At 45.1% G+C, this 21,381-nt stretch overlaps 1 protein-coding gene across 1 annotated transcript in view; it reads left to right on the plus strand.

Annotated features, from left to right (window-relative positions):
• Nucleotides 1–21,381, plus strand: part of WDR83 (WD repeat domain 83) — a 253,276-nt gene that overhangs the window by 115,477 nt on the left and 116,418 nt on the right. Inside the window, exons 5-6 of the mRNA XM_078689201.1 lie at nt 13,024–13,072; nt 20,922–21,048. Of these exons, the coding sequence (XP_078545327.1) occupies nt 13,024–13,072; nt 20,922–21,048 (176 nt within the window). The remainder of the gene's footprint in view (nt 1–13,023; nt 13,073–20,921; nt 21,049–21,381) is intronic.

Consider the following 21,381-nt stretch of genomic DNA (forward strand, 5'->3'; position numbering starts at 1 on the left):
TTCCGGTCTGGGAAAGATAGGGCTGTTGTAGTTCGGACTGGACTGTTCCCATGGGGCAACAGGGTCAGAGCTGATTTGCATAAAGCCATTATCTGACCCAGGGTGGTGTGGAGTGCAAAAAAACGATGGATTTGGGCCCAGATCTTTTGACTGGGGGAGTGTGTGACATTGATCCACATTCAGTCCATCACTTGTTGTTTTTTGCAATTGCCGCCCTAAGTGCGCTGGGGATGCCCAGACGTGGGTCCCAGGCACTCCACACCACTTGGAGTCAAGCTAGCCGGGCTGAAGAGAGGTGTTACCTCGAAACCGGTCTGGTCCTCGGATGCTTGATTCCGGTCTGGGAAAGATATGGCTGTTGTAGTTCGGACTGGACTGTTCCCATGGGGCAACAGGGTCAGAGCTGATTTGCATAAAGCCATTATCTGACCCAGGGTGGTGTGGAGTGCAAAAAAACGATGGATTTGGGCCCAGATCTTTTGACTGGGGGAGTGTGTGACATTGATCCACATTCAGTCCATCACTTGTTGTTTTTTGCAATTGCCGCCCTAAGTGCGCTGGGGATGCCCAGACGTGGGTCCCAGGCACTCCACACCACTTGGAGTCAAGCTAGCCGGGCTGAAGAGAGGTGTTACCTCGAAACCGGTCCGGTCCTCGGATGCTTGATTCCGGTCTGGGAAAGATATGGCTGTTGTAGTTCGGACTGGACTGTTCCCATGGGGCAACAGGGTCAGAGCTGATTTGCATAAAGCCATTATCTGACCCAGGGTGGTGTGGAGTGCAAAAAAACGATGGATTTGGGCCCAGATCTTTTGACTGGGGGAGTGTGTGACATTGATCCACATTCAGTCCATCACTTGTTGTTTTTTGCAATTGCCGCCCTAAGTGCGCTGGGGATGCCCAGACGTGGGTCCCAGGCACTCCACACCACTTGGAGTCAAGCTAGCCGGGCTGAAGAGAGGTGTTACCTCGAAACCGGTCCGGTCCTCGGATGCTTGATTCCGGTCTGGGAAAGATATGGCTGTTGTAGTTCGGACTGGACTGTTCCCATGGGGCAACAGGGTCAGAGCTGATTTGCATAAAGCCATTATCTGACCCAGGGTGGTGTGGAGTGCAAAAAAACGATGGATTTGGGCCCAGATCTTTTGACTGGGGGAGTGTGTGACATTGATCCACATTCAGTCCATCACTTGTTGTTTTTTGCAATTGCCGCCCTAAGTGCGCTGGGGATGCCCAGACGTGGGTCCCAGGCACTCCACACCACTTGGAGTCAAGCTAGCCGGGCTGAAGAGAGGTGTTACCTCGAAACCGGTCCGGTCCTCGGATGCTTGATTCCGGTCTGGGAAAGATATGGCTGTTGTAGTTCGGACTGGACTGTTCCCATGGGGCAACAGGGTCAGAGCTGATTTGCATAAAGCCATTATCTGACCCAGGGTGGTGTGGAGTGCAAAAAAACGATGGATTTGGGCCCAGATCTTTTGACTGGGGGAGTGTGTGACATTGATCCACATTCAGTCCATCACTTGTTGTTTTTTGCAATTGCCGCCCTAAGTGCGCTGGGGATGCCCAGACGTAGGTCCCAGGCACTCCACACCACTTAGAGTCAAGCTAGCCGGGCTGAAGAGAGGTGTTACCTCGAAACCGGTCCGGTCCTCGGATGCTTGATTCCGGTCTGGGAAAGATATGGCTGTTGTAGTTCGGACTGGACTGTTCCCATGGGGCAACAGGGTCAGAGCTGATTTGCATAAAGCCATTATCTGACCCAGGGTGGTGTGGAGTGCAAAAAAACGATGGATTTGGGCCCAGATCTTTTGACTGGGGGAGTGTGTGACATTGATCCACATTCAGTCCATCACTTGTTGTTTTTTGCAATTGCCGCCCTAAGTGCGCTGGGGATGCCCAGACGTGGGTCCCAGGCACTCCACACCACTTGGAGTCAAGCTAGCCGGGCTGAAGAGAGGTGTTACCTCGAAACCGGTCCGGTCCTCGGATGCTTGATTCCGGTCTGGGAAAGATAGGGCTGTTGTAGTTCGGACTGGACTGTTCCCATGGGGCAACAGGGTCAGAGCTGATTTGCATAAAGCCATTATCTGACCCAGGGTGGTGTGGAGTGCAAAAAAACGATGGATTTGGGCCCAGATCTTTTGACTGGGGGAGTGTGTGACATTGATCCACATTCAGTCCATCACTTGTTGTTTTTTGCAATTGCCGCCCTAAGTGCGCTGGGGATGCCCAGACGTGGGTCCCAGGCACTCCACACCACTTGGAGTCAAGCTAGCCGGGCTGAAGAGAGGTGTTACCTCGAAACCGGTCCGGTCCTCGGATGCTTGATTCCGGTCTGGGAAAGATATGGCTGTTGTAGTTCGGACTGGACTGTTCCCATGGGGCAACAGGGTCAGAGCTGATTTGCATAAAGCCATTATCTGACCCAGGGTGGTGTGGAGTGCAAAAAAACGATGGATTTGGGCCCAGATCTTTTGACTGGGGGAGTGTGTGACATTGATCCACATTCAGTCCATCACTTGTTGTTTTTTGCAATTGCCGCCCTAAGTGCGCTGGGGATGCCCAGACGTGGGTCCCAGGCACTCCACACCACTTGGAGTCAAGCTAGCCGGGCTGAAGAGAGGTGTTACCTCGAAACCGGTCCGGTCCTCGGATGCTTGATTCCGGTCTGGGAAAGATATGGCTGTTGTAGTTCGGACTGGACTGTTCCCATGGGGCAACAGGGTCAGAGCTGATTTGCATAAAGCCATTATCTGACCCAGGGTGGTGTGGAGTGCAAAAAAACGATGGATTTGGGCCCAGATCTTTTGACTGGGGGAGTGTGTGACATTGATCCACATTCAGTCCATCACTTGTTGTTTTTTGCAGCACCCTCTGGTGCAGGCATCTTTCATCCGCTGCTGGCATGGCAAGCACATCTCAAACATGATGTTTAGAAATGTGATCAGGCAACCTCAAATGGTTCTTGTGCATATTGAGGAAAGAGAAAAAATTCTATTGTGATGATGAAAACTACAGCATCTGTCATGATATCCTCAAGTCACACAAAAGGTAACACGAAGGCTATTTATAATGATTCAAGAAATCCATGATTCGAAGGTGCAAAATATGTAAAACTAAGAGATGTGAGAAAGATGTACCTTATCTTCAAACATTTTTTTAGTATCATATAAGTGTGGCTTACAGCGAACACCAAGGAATTTCATCATTTAAACCTGTACTGTTACTTTTAATTTTAAACACCCATTTTTGCTCTCTAATAAACAAAAAAAATGTATATCCGTAATGTTTTCTGGAATGAATGGTTGGTCTAGAACAGTCCAGTAAAGATCTTCTGCATCATGTTTATAATAAAGAAAATGTTTTGTGAGTTTTCGGAGGCCACGCTCGCCTTTCTCCACCACTCTGGAAATGAGACTGGTATGTTATAAAATTAGTTAGAAATTAGCATTTAAAAAAACATTGAAATTCACTGAAAAAACCATAGGTTTCAGGATTGTTATAGTTAGCTGGACATTTCACTCATGCAAAACCATTGAAATTCCTCCGTTATAGTTAATTCTGCTAACTATAACTCTGCGCCCGCAATCCACTGCTGATTATGTCACATTACATCATTCATGACATACATAGTAAAGTAAAATCAGCCAAACTACAAATTCCAATTTACTCATCTGTTATCAGGAGAGACCTCAGTGCTGCATCTTTGAGCCCAGTACTGATCCTGAAAAGTAATTCTAACCCTACTTACCAGGAACTTGATTTTTCTTCCATAGGCTAACATTGACTGGTTTCACTTGGAAATTCTTTTAAGTGTGGAGTTTTGGAACTTTAAAATATTCACCTAAAATCATCCGAACAACGAATTCCGATTTACAAACCTGTTATCAGGAGAGAGGCTAATGCTGCATCTTTTAGACCAGCACTGACCCTGAAAAGTAATTCTAACCGTACTTACCAGTAACTTGCATTTCCTTCCATAGGAATCCATTGTGTGGTTTTCACCAGAAAAGTTTTTTAGGTGTCGATTTTCACAAACTACAAATATTCCTTAAAAATCGCCTGTATGACTTAAACGCATTCTTTCAACTGTTTACAGGAGATGCACCAGTGCTGGATCCAGGATCCACCACTGAGTACGAAAAAGTAACGATAACACTACTTACCTGCTAAGTGAATTTCCTCCCATAGGATAACATTGGTGATTCTATGTGAAAATGTTTCTAAGTTTCAACTTTTAATATACAATAATATTCCTTAAAAATCACTACTGTAACCAAAATGCTTTTACTCAACTGTTTACAGGAGATGTCACAGGACTGAATCTAGGATCCAGTCCTGTGGTTAGAAAAGTAATCCATAAAGTAACTAATTGCATTTAACTAGAAATCCCCATTGAGCTCAATGTTGCATTGTGTTTGAAATGTGTTGCCCATTGCAACAACTATAACTACTGTACTTAAAACTCTATTGCCTATTTGCAAAGTATTTAAACTAAAGTAATTAATTCTGAGAAAGTATATTTTGTAATGTAATGTATAATGAAATTTAAAAAATAAAATACCAAAAAATAAATAGTTTTAAAAAAATGTACTAAATCTGTATCAAAAAAATAAATATAACAATGAATACATTTAAAAATTGTCATTTACAAAACCCTTGAAATTTACTGAAAAAAACAGGATTCAAACATGTTATAGTTAGGAATTAGCATTTAAAAAACCTTTGAAATTCACTGAAAAACCATAGGTTTTAGGGGTGTTCTAGTTAGCTGGACATTTCACTCTACAAAACCATTGAAATTCCTCAGTTATAGTTAGTTGTACTAAGTATAACTCGCGCGCCCACAATCCACTGCTGATGATGTCACATATTACATCATTCATGACATGGTCAGTGACATCACTGATGACATCTCAAATGACATCACTGATGATATCATCCAGTGAATGTGATTTGGTTTGATATTTAAATAAGTATTATATATATAGAAATCTGCATTGAAGTATATTCTTTGATTGGAAAAGTAAACAAAAGACCTTCATATCATTTGTATATTTTTATTGGCTCATATTCTTGTTACTTACTTGTTGACACTTTGTTGTTGCTCGGTTGAAGTGCTACACTCTAAACAGACATGCTCAAATTGACCCGGACAGACGCCTGACTGTGGTGCGAAAGACAGAATTAAGAGACAGAAGGTCGAATTGGTAGATGCCAGCAAGGACAGTGTTGCTGTGACTGAATTAGTGCCTGAACTGCAGTATAAACTTAAGTAGGGTAAAAGAAGCACAGAATGTGCCCTACGCTGCTTTTGTTTAGGAACACCTTCATGTTTAAAGACACTGTGCAAAAAATGTACAATAGGATAGTCTCTTAAAAATAAAAAGTATTTTTCCTTAATTTGTGGATTCTTCTCACTTTAACACATTAGATTATATAATTGCATTGAGAGTGACGGTTTTTAAGCATGAACTTAATATTACTCATGCCTTTCCCACCGTCCCACTTGTCCTGACTAGAATGCCATTTGTGGACCAAGAAGCCATTCAGTTGTCATGTATACCCTCTGTGTGGTGTCAGTTGTTGTTATACAAGGACTAGCATTAGGATCCATTAATTCAAATACAAGAGAGGGTTTTGTACAGCGCACATCCTAAGCTCATATACTTCAAGGTGCTCTTGTGTGTGATAATAAAGAAAACGGAAGCAATAGTGAAATAAAACAATTGACTAGGATCACACACTTTGGTCATTCAGAGAAGCCAGATTTGATCCCAGGTTTTTCTGTTTTCACATTGTGCAATTCAGCCTCTAGATATGTATCTCTTTCCCACTCTCAGTTTACATGAGTGGCAGTGACTGTGATGTGAAAGACAGAAGTAAGAGGCAGAAGGTCCAACTGGTAGATGCCAGCAAGGACAGTGCTGCTGTGACTGAGTTAGTGCCTTAGCTGCAGTTTAAGCTTAAGTAGGGTAAAAGAAGCACAGAATGTGCAATTCAGCCTGTAGATAGGTATCTCTTTCCCACTCTCATTTTACATCAGAAGTTAATGCTTAGTCTTTAATTCTTGACCTCTGAGATTAGAGTGCATGTGGCAGAAAAGCCACATGAATGTTCAGCTCGTTGTGGCATCAGGACCCAAGATAATCTGGAGTTGAGCCAGGTATTTGACTCAAGCCTTCAGTGGCTCGCCCACCTCAATCACATAATTGCAATTAAGATGACAGAGTTATAGGAGTTATATGATTTGGTCATTATCAAATTATTTGATGAAGCAGGAGAACCAACACCACAGTGCAGGTGTCCTTGTTTAAAAGGATGTAACATTCTCATTGCACCACATTTTAGTGAGTGTACTACCTAGTCGTGGGTAACATAAAATGATTGGTAGATTATAGACTTGTTTTATTATCTCATACTTGCCATCAGTTTTTAGTTTAAGTACTTCCGTTCTCTGTAAAAAAAAAAAAAGAGCAGAGAAATATGCTCAAAAAGTGATTGCCTAAGGGCACACACTTTGTCACAAGAGGAGGCTGGGATTAAAAAGAAAAAACATGCCTTTTGGTTCCATAGTATCCTTCTTGCTCATTAAACAACAACTGGGGTGTTCTGACGGTAAAACTCGGAGATTGCAACACATCCAGCACGCCTCCGCGAGACTCATCCTGGACATTCCCCACTGGAATGACATACCTAGTTACCTGAAAGACCTCCACTGGCTCCCGATCAACAAAAGAGCCACCTTCAAGCTCCTCTTGCAAGCCTAAAAAGCCCTGCACAACATTGGACCCGAATACATCAACCACTGGGGAAGTGTGGCTCAATGGTTAGAGCGGCAGACCCTGATGCAGAGGTCTAGCCCGGGACCAGGGTTCAATTCCCCGACTCGGCGGGTCTTGGGCTCAAAATTCCACGGACCTGACAATTCTCGCCTCGGTGCCTATTCCAATCATGGAGTCCCACTCTGCAACTCTGGGCAATAGCTTGCTTAATCTCCACAACGGCCCCCACAACGCTAAGGATGCCTGGCCTCCACCTTGGGGGTGCCCAGGAGTGGACACCTCACAGGGAAAGCCAGGATGGGTTCTACAGCGGTATTCGTACAAGCGCCTTGAGACCCTTGCGGGTGAGTAGTGCGCTATACAAGTATCAATTTACATTTTTACTGCCTCTCCTTCTACTCACCGACCAGACACCTCTGCTCTGCCCATCTGGCCCTGGCCATTATTGCGCAGATCCGCAAGACATTAGCTGGAGGCAGATCCTTCTCCTACCTTGGTGCGAAGACCTGGAACTCCCTCCCTCTGCACTTCAGGCCATCACCATCGCTGCCACAATTCAGGAAGAACCTCAAGACCTGGCTCTTCGACTTATCTGCAGTACCCCTCTTTCCACCCTCCCCCCAGCGTCGTAAGACCCTTACGGGTGCGCAGTCACTCTGTATAAGAACCCTGATTGATTGACTGATTGAGGGACTACTCTCACCAATAAAATGCAACTATGTGGTGGAACCTGCCTGTTAGACCTGGCATCATTGGCGTGAGTCTCCCTTCCATTTTGACGGCTTGCCTCCTCTGTTTTGATATGTTTTTGCTGGTTATATGCTTTGGGCACTGTGCCACTGCTAATCAGTGCCACAGTGCAAGTGCTCCCTATGTTAAATTAATGTACTAATTGGTGATTCCATGATTGGGTTATTTGATTTATCTGTCAGCCCCTAGTACAGTGCGCCATGTGTGCCCAGGGCTTGGGAATCAAATGCTGCTAGTGGGCTTGCAGCACTGGTTGTGCCACCCACAGATGAAGCTTGTAAAGTGTGGCTCAGGCCTGCCATTGCAAGGCCTATGGGCAGTCTAGCTCTGCCATGTAGACTTGGCCAAGTGCACCCACTTGCCAGTCCCTAAACCTTCCCTTTACTTCATATTAGACACACCTATGGTAGGCCTAAGGACAGGGTGCATTGTAAGTATAAGGTAGTGCATGCTCTCATTTGTGTAGCATGTCCTAATAGTGAATTACAGCCATTTTCGTTTTTTACTATTGAAGGCTACCTGCTCTCCATAGGCCAGCATGGGCAGTTAGATTATTACATTATTATAATCCTAACTGACTCAGGGAAGATGGTAGAAATTTGAATTTAGTATGCATGAACTCAGAATAATAAAATACATATTTTAGTACAGTTGGTTTTAATATTCTGTGTTTGAAAAAAACACTTTTAGAAAGTAGGTATTTTCTTGCCTGTCTAGGCCTGCCTCTGCTAGGTTGTGTATTCCTTGTCTGGGTTTGTGAGTGACTGGGCTGGGGGATTCCAGGAGACAGGCAGAGACAGCCCGGTGGTAAATAGCGAGATCTGCATCTAGATGGGAGGGAGAAGTTGCACCTGGGACCTGAATAGGGCTGGGCATTCCCTCTACAATGCTGGCTCCACCTCCTGTAATCTTGTCTGATATCTGCCCTGCACTGTGAAGGGAGAGAAGGAATCTTGTCAACAAAGTGCTCCAGAGCTGTGTCTTCCCTCCCCTGTGCTGGCTCCACCTCCTGTGGGGCAGCTGATGTCTCTGCCCTGCACAGTGAAAGGAAGAAAAGAGTCATGTAAACAAAGTGCTCAGGGACTGGTTTGGACTAAGGAGAGGCCTCTCTGCCTTCAGAGAACAAAGGATTTTGGGGTATTTATATTGGGACCCTGATCCTAAGAAATTAAATCACTTCTGGAACAAGAACCATTTTGCCAAGGAGAAGAACCAAGGAAGCTGCAGGCGTTTTACTGCCCCTCTGCCAGTGTGCTGTTTGCTGGGTTGGCCTGCAGTGGTTGCTTTATTGCCAAGGAAAGGAGAAGGAACTTTTTAAGGACTTTCATCATCTTCAGAATATTCTCCAAGGGCTTGAACTGTGCTTGCCTCCTGATGAAGTCTCATGGACAAAAGACATCACCTCCAGCTCCCCTCTGAATTTCCTTGCTGGGAATTCTCAACTCCAGACATTTGCATGTCGCTGGGAGCTGGAAGCGCAACACATCGAGAGGAAGCGTGTCACCGCCGCAGCTGAAATCATCGCATCGCCGGAGAAGCGAGCCCTGGACGCATCTCCCTGGAAGCGTGTGTTCATCGAAGCTGTCTGCTGTCGCATCACCGGAGAAGCATGACGCCATCGTGAGAGTTGCCTTCGCATCACTGGAGAAGCGTGTCGCAGTGCCTGTCGCAGCTCCAAAGTACAGAGTCGTCGCTAGGCTGCCAGGGCGTCTAGGCATCATCCTCGCATCGCCGCGTCAAGGGCGCCATCTTCTCGCATCGCAACCGGATCATCGCATCAAGGCGCCATCTTGCGCACCGCAACGGGCCCGCAGGCCAAGAATCTACGCATCAGCTCTGCACCGGTAAGGATCACGACGCATCCCCTACTCTGCGCAAGCATTGAAGCACAACGCATCTTCTCCCCCAGATCACAGAACCGACGCACCTCCCCTTTTGCAAGCCTTTTGTTTACTTTGCATTACGCATCCAGGTACTTTGTTGAGAACTTTGTCGCATTTATCGTCAACTTGAACTAAGCAACGTTTTATCATCTTTAAGTCATCTCTAAGTATAGTATTGCTGATTTTTGTCATTTGTGGTCTTGTGTTAAGTCTATATAAAGACTACTTATTTATTATATAAAACCTGTGCTCTGTCCATCTGTAGTGTTTTCACTGTATTATTGTGTATATTCACAAATGCTTAACACACTGCCTCTGAGATAAGCCTGTCTGCTTGTGCCGAGCTACCAAGGGGGTGAGCAGAGGTTATCCAGGACTGTAATCCCCTTATCCTTACTTAGAAGTAAGGGTCCCTATTTGGACAAAGGTGAATACCATTGCCAAATAGAGACCCCCAGATCTAACAGTGCCCTTAAATGAAATTCACTAGTAGCATATTTTGGCAAAGTGGGAAAGCTAGGAATAAATGTCAAGTCCCCTAGAGACATACCCACATTTATCTTACTGTGACACATTGAGTGGTGACAGTTGGGTGTTTGTGTCTATCCTCCTCCGTGAATTGCACACTTTGTTGGGGGAGTCTTTGTCAAGGATTTTTATAGAACTTGCTACCTGAACTGGGCCAGACTCGAAGCACTCTTAATGCTTAAAGATTAGAGATTGAGGTCTGAGATGAATGTGAGTTTTAAGATTTTTTCATTCCGATTCAGTAATCCAGGTGATTCCTTTGTACACTTGACTCGCCTTAGCAAACCAAGCAGAGAAAGAAGGATTACACCAGGGCGCGCTAGAGGGAGAGCAACAGGTACAACATAAGAGTAATATCGACTAGGCTAGTGGCATAATTTAAAGGGCATTGTGGAGTTAAACCCTCAAAATAAGTGTGTGGCTCACAGTCCGTCTCATGTACATTCTTCGCTCCCTCTATGCCCACTTCCCTCCCAGAGTCACACTCTGCTGGCATAAACGCGGCCCTCGGTGCCCCCACACACCATACATTTAGGCTGCTCGGAAACTTTGCGTATTCATGATCTAGCTTAACCTTCATTGCTGACTTGAATCTTTCTCTTCCGAAGGGACTTTATTTCTGGAGTTTGCCGCTGTTGTACTTGGTGTGGAAAAGATTGGGCACTGTCCTCTTTAGGGGTGCATTTCACTGTGTTTATTGGCATAATTGGAATGGTGCTATTGAAGGACACCAGTGGACCTGGCAGCCGGGACCGGGACCTGCCTGGGCTCAGCAGGGCAGTTCTAAAAAGCAGGTGCCGAGACAGGTCCATATCAGGCTATCCATTTTTGCCTTCACCCTACGGGGGGAAAAAAATCTTAGCTCTGCAGCAATACTGCCCTTCGCTGTCTTTGATGCAACTTCAAAGAGACTTGTTCTAGTACTTTCAAAGTCTCATCATTTCAGGACTGAAATATTTTCAATGTAATATACAATGGAGGCGTAGTTGTTGCTTATTTATCATATGCAACTAAGACCCATTGACAAAGTCTATAGTCCTGACTTGTTGCAGGTGTAATGTTACTTGTATTATATGCCTGGAAGCAATTACAGAAACAGTAAAATAGCAGTCGTGATGTACACTATCCTAAGCACAGATTTTTAGTTTGTCTTCTTAATCCACGCCCTTAATTACATAGGCCACACCCCTTTGACAGTGTTGCATCAGAATTGTGATACAGGAGGAACCTAGTGGACAAAAGGAAAATGAAAGCAAACGCATGTTATGGCTGGTGCGAGGGGTCCTCTATTTTAAGGAGGGGGAGCTCATGCTCCATGTGTCGGGATTAATCATACTGCGAATGTCCACAGCCCTGAAAGCTGTCAACTAATATAGCCTTAACACCTTCGCTTCTCATGACGAGCTGAGGAGCCACGGTGCTCGTGTGCTCATGACGAGATGTCATGACCTTTAGAACGCTCGCACGCTGGGCTAATTTCCCTGCTGTGCGAACGTTCTAAAGAAACGGGTGTGGTCATGACGAGCTCAGCTCGTCATGAGCACACGACCACCATGGCTCATGACGAACTGACCTCGTCATGAGCACAGGGGCACTGTGCGTGCCCGCCCCCCAGCACAGCATGGGAATTTGCCCAGCTGCGAAGGGGTTAAAGCCCTTGTCCCTGGGGCTATACCGGTTGTTAAAGGCCCTGAACCTGAATTATAGGCCTGAGCTGCAGGCGAGGGCGTATTACGAGGGTGATAACCTTTAACAACTGGTATAGCCGTAGGCCGAAGGGCTATAAGGCTTCTTAGAGCTTTCAACCCACTGCGGGTAGAATGTTCTAAATTAAAAAGGGAGAAACAGGAAGACAAACTTTAAGCATAAGGCTTATACTAGCCATTAACAGCCTGGAGCTACTCAGTTGACTTGAATGGAGCTCCCCCAAGTTCCAGCGTTCTAATATAGCCCGCAGTAACGGGCTATCTCGGCCATTAAAGGCCTGCTCCAGCGTTAAAGGCACGAGCCAAACGCAAGGGCATTAACAAGGAAGTGGGCCTTTAATGGCCGGTATAGCCCAGCTACAGCGGGATATAAAGCTATTTAAACGTTCCGTCAATAGGGGGCAGAATTTTTTCATCCCATTTAAAGCCCTGCCTTTTCAGGGGCCTCCTGAACATGCGGGCAGAACAAACTGATGGCCTCAAACGACAAATCTGATTAGTACTGCTGTGCTTCAGGGAGGAGCCAGCGAATGTGTGACCAAGCCTGGCAATGTGAAGTGGCGCTCTTATTGATTTTGCAGAATGCCATTTCGGCAACACCGAGAGAGCAGCGTGCGCGCGTTCTGAAATTAATTTTTTACCTTCAGTTACAATTTCTTCACCCGTCTGGCAATTTTTTTAATGTTATTTATTTTCTTTTTTTTTATTCTTTTTTTGACGGCGATGGAGAAGAGTCTCCAACCCGCTTACGATCACAGTGACCGTGTTCTACACTGTAAATTACACGAAGGCACAGGTTACATACCCGATGCTGGTCAGATTGTGACAACTTTGTGTGACAATCTAAATGGCCTATTTCCCACCCCAGGCCTAAATAAATCATTCTCAAAGGACCTAGAAGGCGTTCAGAATGTGAAGGTTATTTGTGTGTTGATCCAATGTGTCTAGTTAATTTTGTAGTCCCAGCTGAGTCGGACGATGTGCTGTATGTAGCTTAAGGTGCTCTCCAGCTTCAGCCCCTTTCTAATTCCCCACATTAACCTTGTTTTATTTTTTCGGACGCAACACACCTCTGAAGATTAAGCACTAGACTTTATCTCTGACCCGATGGCGCAAAAAAATGCTCCTCGGTGCCGAAGTCCGTGTTTTGAATTTTGATGTATTGAAAGTTTCGGCTACGCGAGCGAGTCCACCTCGAAGCACAAAGTTACGGTTTAAAGTGAAGAAGTTGTTACAGTCTTAACCCAACACTAGATGGCAGGATTGTGTAGCGTATGTATGTGATGTACAACAGCATATGCAGCTGACATTCTATGTTGATGGAGAGGGGACAAAATACTACTAAAACATTGCTTTTCTCTCTAACAGAAGGTGAACTGTGTGCAATTCAACGAGGAAGCAACGGTGATACTGTCAGGTAATGAACCCCACAGCCTTAACCTGCATGTCTAAAAGTTTTCTTTAGTGCACCCTGGTGAACTTGTATTTTTCGTGGCCCTTCTCTGGTTTTAGGTGTATGCATAACCTTTTCCGGGGAATAGATATACACACTTTGTTAGGATTGTGTTATGATGGGTACACAACTCTCCTCAGCACCGCACTCCCTCCCAACTGCCCCCCCCAACTGCCCCCTCCCCAACTCGAGCTTAATATGTAAAAGATATGCTCAACCTACTTATTGCAGCCACAACATGCTATTTGCAATTGTTAACGAGACTGCGTGTTCTTATAAGAACATATAGAATGTATTTAATAGGATCACTCCATTGGCTGTCTAACCAACTGAATGTTAAAATAGAACATACATCCCTCTGTTTAGGTCGAAGCCTACCAGACAGCGCAGTTGTCTGGTTTTCCGAAGACATCTTGGGCATTCAGAAAGCTAACCTAGGAATGCATTCCGCCCATTGCTTACCTTTGGCTTTGTGATTTGTAATCGAACACACAAAGATTGGGGGATGTGCCCTCGCCGTTGTCAACAATAAAATAGGTAAATATGCTCACTGAAACCATGACCTATCACCAAGCCCAGCTATAACACTACTGGTGTCTGGTGAAACTCTACGCCCCTTCATTCTATGCCTCACTACTCTACTCTGCACCACTCTACTCTCTGCCAATACACCACTCTATACTTCACCGCTCCACTCTACCCTTTACCACTGCATTCTATGCCACTTCACTCTACTCTGAAACAATCTCCTGTACGCCACCACACTCTACGCCGCGCCACTCCACTTACGTCACTCTACTCTGCACCACTTTATGCTACTGTGCTTTATGCCACTAGTTTATGCTACCTCACTCCACCCTGCACCGCTCCACTTCACGATACTCTGGAACAATCTACTCTATGCCCCTGCCCTCTACACCACACCACTCCACGCTATGCCACTACACTCTGTCACTGCATTCTGTGCTGTGCCACTCTACTCAGCACCACTCTACGCCACTCTACTCTAAACCTCTGCTCTCTATGCCAATGCACTCAACACCACGTTACTCAACGCAACTGCACACTACACTCTAAACTGTGCCACTCTACTCCATACCACTCTACTCTGCAAGGTTCCACTCTCGGCTACTGCACGCTATGCCACTCTACACCACTGCACTCTGCCACTCTATTCTACAACTCTGTACTCTACCCCACTCTGTGCCTCTCTATTCTGCAAGACTGCACTCCCTGCCACTGAACTCAACATCCCACTCTACTCTGTACCCCTGCACTCTATACCATTGTGCTCTACTCCACTCTACTCCTCTGCACTCTACTCTGCACCAATACACTCTGAACCACTCCACTTCACTCAACTCTGAAACAATCTACTTTACGCCACTGCACTCTATGCCACTCTACGTCAATGCACTCTATACCACTGTACTCAAAACCAATGCACTTTACGCCAATCTACTCTGCACCACTGTACTCTACAATACTCCACTCTATACCACTGTACTCAAAACCAATGCACTTTACACCAACACCAATGCACTTTACGCCAATCTACTCTGCACCGCTGTACTCTACAATACTCCACTCTATACCACTGTACTCAAAACCAATGCACTTTACGCCAGTCTTTTCTGCACCACTGTATTCTACAATACTCAACTCTATACCACTGTACTGTACTCAAAACCAATGCACTTTACGCAATCCACTCTGCACCACTGTACTCTACAATACTCCACTCTATGATACTCAACTCTGACGCTCTACTCCATTAAGGTCGACTTCACTCTATGGCACTCTACTCTTCAACACTACTCTACTCTATGCCACTCTACAACACCTCTCCATTCTACGATGCTCTATGGAACTCCCTTTATACCATTCCATGGCACTTTACTTCACTCTATTCTGCCATTCCACTTTCCTATTCCAGTTTCCTACACTACTCCACTCTATTACAATCTAATCTGCTTTCCGCCACTTTACTTTACAACACTCTACGTAATACCCTCTACGCCACTCAACTCAGTTGTACACAACTGCACAAAACTCTACTCCACTCGGACAGACTATGCCACTCCGTTCTACTCCACTTTACTCCCTCCATAATTCTCCTCGCCACTCCATAACACTCCATTCCTCTCATCTCTTCACCACTCTATGCCACTCCATAACACTCCACATTATGACATTCAACTCTGCACCACTGTCTTTTACCCCACTAACTTTTACCCATGCTGAATAGCCGCTAAGCTCGCTTGCAACATGGCTAAAACATATTGGCAAAGCCAATAGCTCTTGGATAGGAGAAACCTGTTGGCTTTTCCAATGCTTGTTTTTGTTTGGAACCGGCCAAAGAATGACAAATGTAGTAGCCATCAATCCCAACGTTTTTTTTTCTTTCATTTATACTGGGGAGGAGTGGTCTGACTAGGAACAGATAGATTTGTATTTTTTTTCTTTCTCACCTTTCTACTGGTCCTTTTATATGGATAAACTGTTTGTGTGTGTTTGTCAGACTACTTGACTCATCTTGAGGGATCCAGGGATGTAGTTAAAAGTCTGGGTTGGTCCAAGAACTGTCACACACCATGGCAATTCACATGGAGGCCGGTTTTGCAGGTCAGGGTAAAAGAGCTGACAGTGTTGCATCAGAATTGTGATACATGAGAAACCTAGTGGACAAAAGTAAAATTAAAGAAAGCATGCTAAAAGCAAACCCATGTTACAGCTGGTGCGAGGGGTTTCTATTTACAGGAGGGGGAGCTCATGCTCCATGTGTCGGGATGAATCACACTGAGAATGTCCACAGTCCTGAAGACTGTCACCTAATATAGCCTTAAAGCCCTTGTGCGTGGGGCTATACCGCTTGTTAATGGCCCCTTACCTGAGTTATAGGCCCGAGCTGCAGGCGAGGGCCTATTACGAGGGTGAGAACCTTTAACAACTGGTACAGCCCGAGGCACAAGGGCAATAAGGTTTCGTAGAGCATTCAACCCACTGAGGGTAGAATGTTATAAATTAAAAGGGAGAAACAGGAAGACAAACATTAAGCATAAGGCTTATACTAGCCATTATAAGCCCAGAGCTACTCAATTGACTACAGTGGAGCTCCTGAAGTAGCGGTCTATCCCGGCCATTAAAGGCCTGCACCAGCGTTAAAGGCCAGAGCCGAAGGCGAGGGCATTAACAAGGGTGCGGGCCTTAAATGGCCGGTATAGCCCAGCTACGGCGGGATATAAGGCTATTTAAACGTTCCATCACTAGAGGGCAGAATTTTCTAACAAATAAAATAAAGGCCTCAGTGAGCCCAAGGGGATTTACATTTTCTCTGGCTTCATGAGGCTTTTGTTCACAGCAAAACCTGTGAACAACAACATTGGATTGTTGATGCTCCAGGCTTCTTCCGGACGTTCGAAGCCTGGAGCACTCCATTGTCTTCAGTAGAGAGCTCAATATTACAATGTTCTAATAAATGTTGCATACTCTGTGGACTTACAAATATACCGCTATCATCCCCTAGTGCAAGTGAAGGTGATTCTGAAGCCACCTTTGTGGTTTTAGTCATTGTTTAAGGACTTGATGAGATGGAGCTTAGACATCAGTCAGTGTCCTCTCACAGGAACAGTTCAGCTCAGTGAAACTGAAGCCAGGACTCGAGGTTACTGCACTCTCGAGATGTGCCCCTCTGTATCATAGAGAGAATTAGCTAAATAATGATTTAGCTGCCACCCAGCCTTCTTACAGCACTGCCGAAGAGCTTTCCTTAATCCACTTTGCCCTATGTGTGCCCATATGAGAACTTAAAGACATTTTGTAAGATGTCAAGCAAATCTACCAAGGTATCAGTTATCCTCTGAACAAGGAGGTGAAATTGCAGATTGACAAAAAAATGCATCTATTGTTTTTTTGGGCCAGCTCCTTTAATGCCTAAAACAGCAGAACAGCAGAAAACAGTTGGAGAAAGTATGCACAGACTCCTTGGCTGCTACTGTTTCTGGTGTACAACTCTTATTATTAGCAAGTTAAAGAAAGATATTTTCACCACAGCTGAGAATGGACACGTTTTCATCATCCAGAGGCGAAAGTATTGCAATCCACATTGCCAAAGGCAGGCCACTACAAAATAGCTAAGGTGATAGTTACGCATGTTTATCTTATAAAAACATCGAAGTGGGTGGGAAATCGGCCACGGTATCAAGTACAGAAATCCAGAGGGTATCCGTAGAACCTTGGGATTTTCCATTGCCATTTCACACCTTGCTGGTCACAGGTAAATAAAGAGGTGGAATATTTCGTGTGTGTTCAAAAGAAGGCTCTCCAAATTTCAGAAGAGCAAACGATGGCCGTGGAATAGGCCCTGTTCGTTTCCTTTCAAGGCTACTCGAACACACGCATCCCTCATGTACAGTTGATGGTCGTGGTTCTGTGATGTTCCATAGAAGTAAACATATTCTACCATGAAATCTGGGCTTGCTGAGCCTATGAACCTTTAGTGGGAGAGCATTAAAGATTAGAGTACAATGGCAGGGTAAGCCAGAGGAAGACTAAAACCTCAGAAACCCAACCCAGTCCAAGGCAAACACTTGAAGTCAGTTCTGGTTGCCTTTAAAGCAAAGCCCACTAATGGTGGTAGGCTGGGACATCACCATAGAAACAGCACCCAGATCACCCCATTGTCACTCTAAACATGTCCCCATTTAAAGGGGAAAACACCTGACGTAGAAGACCAATACTCTTCACAATGATGAGGAGTATGGCTACCAGTGGCGTGTTCCCGACAAGGGCAGTGGCAGCTCAGCGGCTGCCCTGTGGCAGTAAATTGGGCTTGGGGTGAGATGAACCATTGAAGGTTCACTTGAGAGAGGGGCAGAAGTCCAGCTGGGCTCTGAGTCCTAATACCCTTTTTTCACCCCCCCCCCTTACCCATTGGTGCTGCTGAAGGTTTTTGGCATCACAAGCGTTGAGCTGGTTGTTTTGACTTGTACTATTTTCTGTTTTATGGTTGTTGAAAGGAAAATTATGCTAAAACGTCACATGTACAGACGTGCATTTGAAATGCTGAGGTTAGTGAGCAGGTGAAAAAAAGAGGTTGGGCGGGGGGCTTTGCTTGCGCCCTTTACACTTTAATGTGGGTCTTTTGGCATTTGTGCTTGCGAGGTGTGTTGTGTGTGTGCGCCCCTGGGTGCTTCAACCCCACCACACAAACTTCCATCTCATCTTGCCATCCCCACCTCAGTGCTAAATAAACAAAAGTACATGACAGATATTTCATATCACCCTTTGTATTCTGCATTCAAGGATAAGATGCCAGACCTGCATGACTACCTGTCCCTCACGCCCATGTACAGCTCAGAGAAGCCAGACTTTTAACAATCCCCCTTCCCTACCCTCTGTTGGTAGTGCACCTCAGCAGTCTACCATGCTGTCACCCTCTGCTGCAAAATCTTTCTTGTCCAGATGGATTACACGGAAACTGCAGTAACCGGTCACTGGTTCCCATCCACTTCGGGGGTATTCTTGTCAAAGCATTAGATAGTCCATCAGATCATTGGACCCATGCACCAGGAAGCCTCTTTCAAGAAACATGGACACGGATTCTGCAAATAGCCAGCTGAAGCACAAATAGATATATGATTAAATATGTCTGGCTCTGCGTAAGTAAGGGGTAGGGAAAAGATCATATCGCAGGATTGAGGGGTTTCCTGTGGGTATTCGGCTACAAGGAAGAGCGGTTCTTTCTTTGAAGGACAGATTGGCACACACCTCTCAGACATTGTACTCAACAGGTACAGGACAAAAGAACAGGTAACTGGTACGCTTGTCTGAGAGAAGATAAACAGGCAGCTTCACAGACTGCTATGATGTGCTATTCCATGTGACATGTGCCAGGCAACCAGTCCTCTTGGGTAGAGGCACCTACAAAACGTGGAGTATTAGATTATCGAGGGAAGTATGGCTAAGTTTCAGGCAGAGGGCAGTGGGGTGCATTGTAACTCATGGAAACTCTGGCGGCCATTTATAAATTATGTCTGTATTTAGAAATAAATGGTCTTTGACCCAGAGCACCTGGTGGTCATCTCCGAAAGCAAATACAAAGCGAAGATTAAAGAATAAGGGAATCCATTGTGATAATCATACATTTTGTTTAAGAGGAGGGAAGTAAGATACTCCATTATAGAGAATTTCTCTGACCAGAAGAGTATTTTAAGTTCAGAAGGTGGTGGAACAGGCCAATTAATTCTCGCACTCTAAAACTCTGAAAACCATCTTCATATAAAAGTTCCACATGATTGGATCATTAGAAGTTTCGTCTTTTTCATTGTTAATTTCGTAATTAGTTTTTAATTTTGGGTGTTTTGCTTTTTTTGTAAAAAAACGCCTTAAAGATGTAGCGCTTTTACTTCGATGTAATAAAAAAAGGCTAGTCATAGCATTCACTATTGGTGTTCACTCTGGAAAGGAAGGGGGGAAAAAGCATTGAATGGTTAAGGATTATTTGTGTGGATTTCTTGGATAAGCCTTGTGTCTCATCTAGTGTTGTGATGTTCCATATAGTGACATATTAAATACTCGCACTTTAAATAATGCCAACCCTTAAGCAGATGCAAGCCAAATAATTACTACTGACAGCAGAAGAGAAGAGGTCCTTTTAGTTTGAATACTGCAAGTTCTCTGCAGCTACAAGTGGTACTGGAAGAGTTAAAGATCTTCATCCCACAGGGACACATAGGTAGCACTGGGAAAAAGGAAAGCTCACAAGCTGGTACCCTGGGTATGATAATCTCATTTACAAAGAAGTCCACCTATTCTACAGCACCTTGGTACAATGAGCCTGTAAGCGGTGAAGGCGTCTTCTAGCTACATTAAACCATCCTTTATCCAGAGGCTCTTTTTAACTAAACCCACTTCAGTTGAAATGTTTTCACTTGTTTACTGATTTGCATGACATAAACTTGTCATCTTAGCCCATCTTCTCCTCATGCCCAGGTGCCCACTTCCCTGGAACAATAAAGTAATTTAAATGGTGGAAATTGAAACATGAATTTGCTCCAAGTTACAGAAAGGGTACAGATGCAGAAAGGTTGTGTGGGCAAGGGGATAAACCGTCTAAAACAAAAGAAGGACATACAGGATTTTGTGAACCTGGAAAATCGCTGTAAATCAGTAGTTTTACCGCCCAGCCAAATCCACAGTTCCCTGTCTCATCTAGACTTCACAGAACCACCTGAATTGCAAGGATTGAGGCCCATCCACCCCCAAGGCTGCCAGTTAAGAACATCCGAAAACACTTCCTCCACATCGCAGCCAGGGCCGGACTGGAAATGCAATCCGACCCTGGGAATTAAGTCTGACCGACTGCAGGGGAGTGGGGGGTGGCTGCTTTTGGTAAAGGGGCGCCTGTACCAAAACCGTCCCACACCGTCCAAAACCGGCCCACTGGGAAAATGCCTAGTGCCCTCTACGGGCAATCCGGCCCTGATCGCAGCATTCCAGTGCTTATTTTTCCTGCCTGGAGAGACACATCAGTGCACACTTTAAGCTGAGCAAATTGCTATAGCTAGATGGTCTACGTGGCAATAATTGTTCCCCAAAATTGCTCTTGCTGTCTCTGTGGGGCCACTTTCGGTGAAAATGCGATGCCGAGTCTCCGGTAAACTTGTTTTGGCAGGTGGGCTGTTCAGACCACCCAAAAATCTGTAAAATGACTCCCAAAGAAACCTAGGATGCTTTGCACTCATGCAAGTGTGTTTGGGGAAAAGGTGGTAAGTGCACAGTCTTAATCTTAATGATATGCTTTATGTTTCAGGTTCCATTGATTCGACCATCAGGTGCTGGGATTGTCGTTCACGCAGGCCAGATCCTATCCAGATCATGGACGAAGCGAAAGATGGAATATCCAGCATCAAGGTGTCCGAGCACGAGATCCTGTCTGGGTGAGCTAGCTGCAGGCTGCTACCTTGCTTTACTGTCAGCAGGTCTGTTGATTATATTTGGAGGCAAAAAGCTTACAAGAAAATCACCTTTGCATGATTCATTGTGTAGGTAGGAAGGAGGACAACGCATTTGTTTGTTATTCAGAAAAACTCGGTTCTGAACGCTTTCAGTTTCAGCAGAAAGGAGAAATGAGATTGAGAGATGTACAGAGATGTGCACAGGAGGGCACAGTTATAGTGGAGGTTGAGAAGCTGGGATAAGAACTCAGACAATCTAGTCCTACAGGTGCAGGTTAGTCATTGGACCATATCTCAATCAGATGAATTTAAGTC

Source organism: Lissotriton helveticus, chromosome 1_1 (assembly GCF_964261635.1).
Source record: "Lissotriton helveticus chromosome 1_1, aLisHel1.1, whole genome shotgun sequence".
In the NCBI taxonomy this organism is placed as follows: Eukaryota; Metazoa; Chordata; class Amphibia; order Caudata; family Salamandridae; genus Lissotriton; species Lissotriton helveticus.